Source organism: Tupaia chinensis, unplaced genomic scaffold, assembly GCF_000334495.1.
Source record: "Tupaia chinensis unplaced genomic scaffold, TupChi_1.0 Scaffold000332_1, whole genome shotgun sequence".
Lineage (NCBI taxonomy): Eukaryota > Metazoa > Chordata > Mammalia > Scandentia > Tupaiidae > Tupaia > Tupaia belangeri.
In genome coordinates this window covers 53,800-54,596 of record NW_006159826.1, presented here as the reverse complement: position 1 = coordinate 54,596, position 797 = coordinate 53,800, and the positions used below count along the sequence as shown (strand labels likewise).

At 68.5% G+C, this 797-nt stretch overlaps 1 protein-coding gene across 1 annotated transcript in view; it reads right to left on the bottom strand.

Moving 5' to 3' along the window:
• The window catches only part of KIF1A (kinesin family member 1A), a 129,046-nt gene that overhangs the window by 77,594 nt on the left and 50,655 nt on the right, over nt 1-797 (bottom strand). The window contains 1 exon segment of the mRNA XM_006151913.3: nt 218-397. Coding sequence (XP_006151975.1) covers nt 218-397 — 180 coding nt within the window.

Here is a 797-nt window from a genome sequence, read left to right as displayed (position 1 = left end):
ACGCGGCAGAGGTCCTGAGAAGGCCGCAGCCAAGGAACCTGTGGCTTCGGCCTAACCTAGGACCCCTAGCTGGCCCCGACTCCCTGCTACAAGCAAGGCCAGGTCTGGCCGCAGCCCTGCCCAGGGCCTCTGTCCAGCCAGCTTCCACGCCGGCCCCGCCCCCCTTCTCCAGGCGCCCCTGCCGCCTCTCCCCTCCAGCCCCGCGCCTGCGCCGTGCCTGCGGGATGATGCCCTGCTGGCCCTTCTCCTGCTTGCCCATCATGGTGTAGGACTTGCCGGCCCCCGTCTGGCCGTAGGCGAAGATGCACACATTGTAGCCCTCGAAGGCGTGCTGCAGCATCTCCTCCCCGATGTCGCGGTACACCTGCTTCTGAGAGGCGTAGTTCAGGTCCTCGGGCTGGGGGTGAGGGGTGCAGCTGCAGGAGGCTGGCGCCACAGGCTCAAGCAAAGCCCAGGGCCACGCGGCAGGAGGGCCCTGCTACCGTGACTCTTGCCTGTGGGCTGGATGCCCTGGAGGAGGTGCCCTCAGGGTCACGGGTGAGGGCAGAAGAGCAGCCACCCAGGACAGAAAGCCTCCCAGCAGAGGGACGAGCACAAGGCAAGGCCCAGCACAGGGACCTGGAGACCACACCCGGGGATGTGAGGGGTGGGTGGGACAGGGTGGGACCTGGGACCACAGCCGGGGGTCTGAGGGGGGGGACAGGGTGGGACCTGGGACCACAGCTGGGGGTGTGAGGAGGGGGACAGGTTGAGACCTAGGGATCACAGCCTGGGGTGTGAGGGGGGGGGCAGGCTGG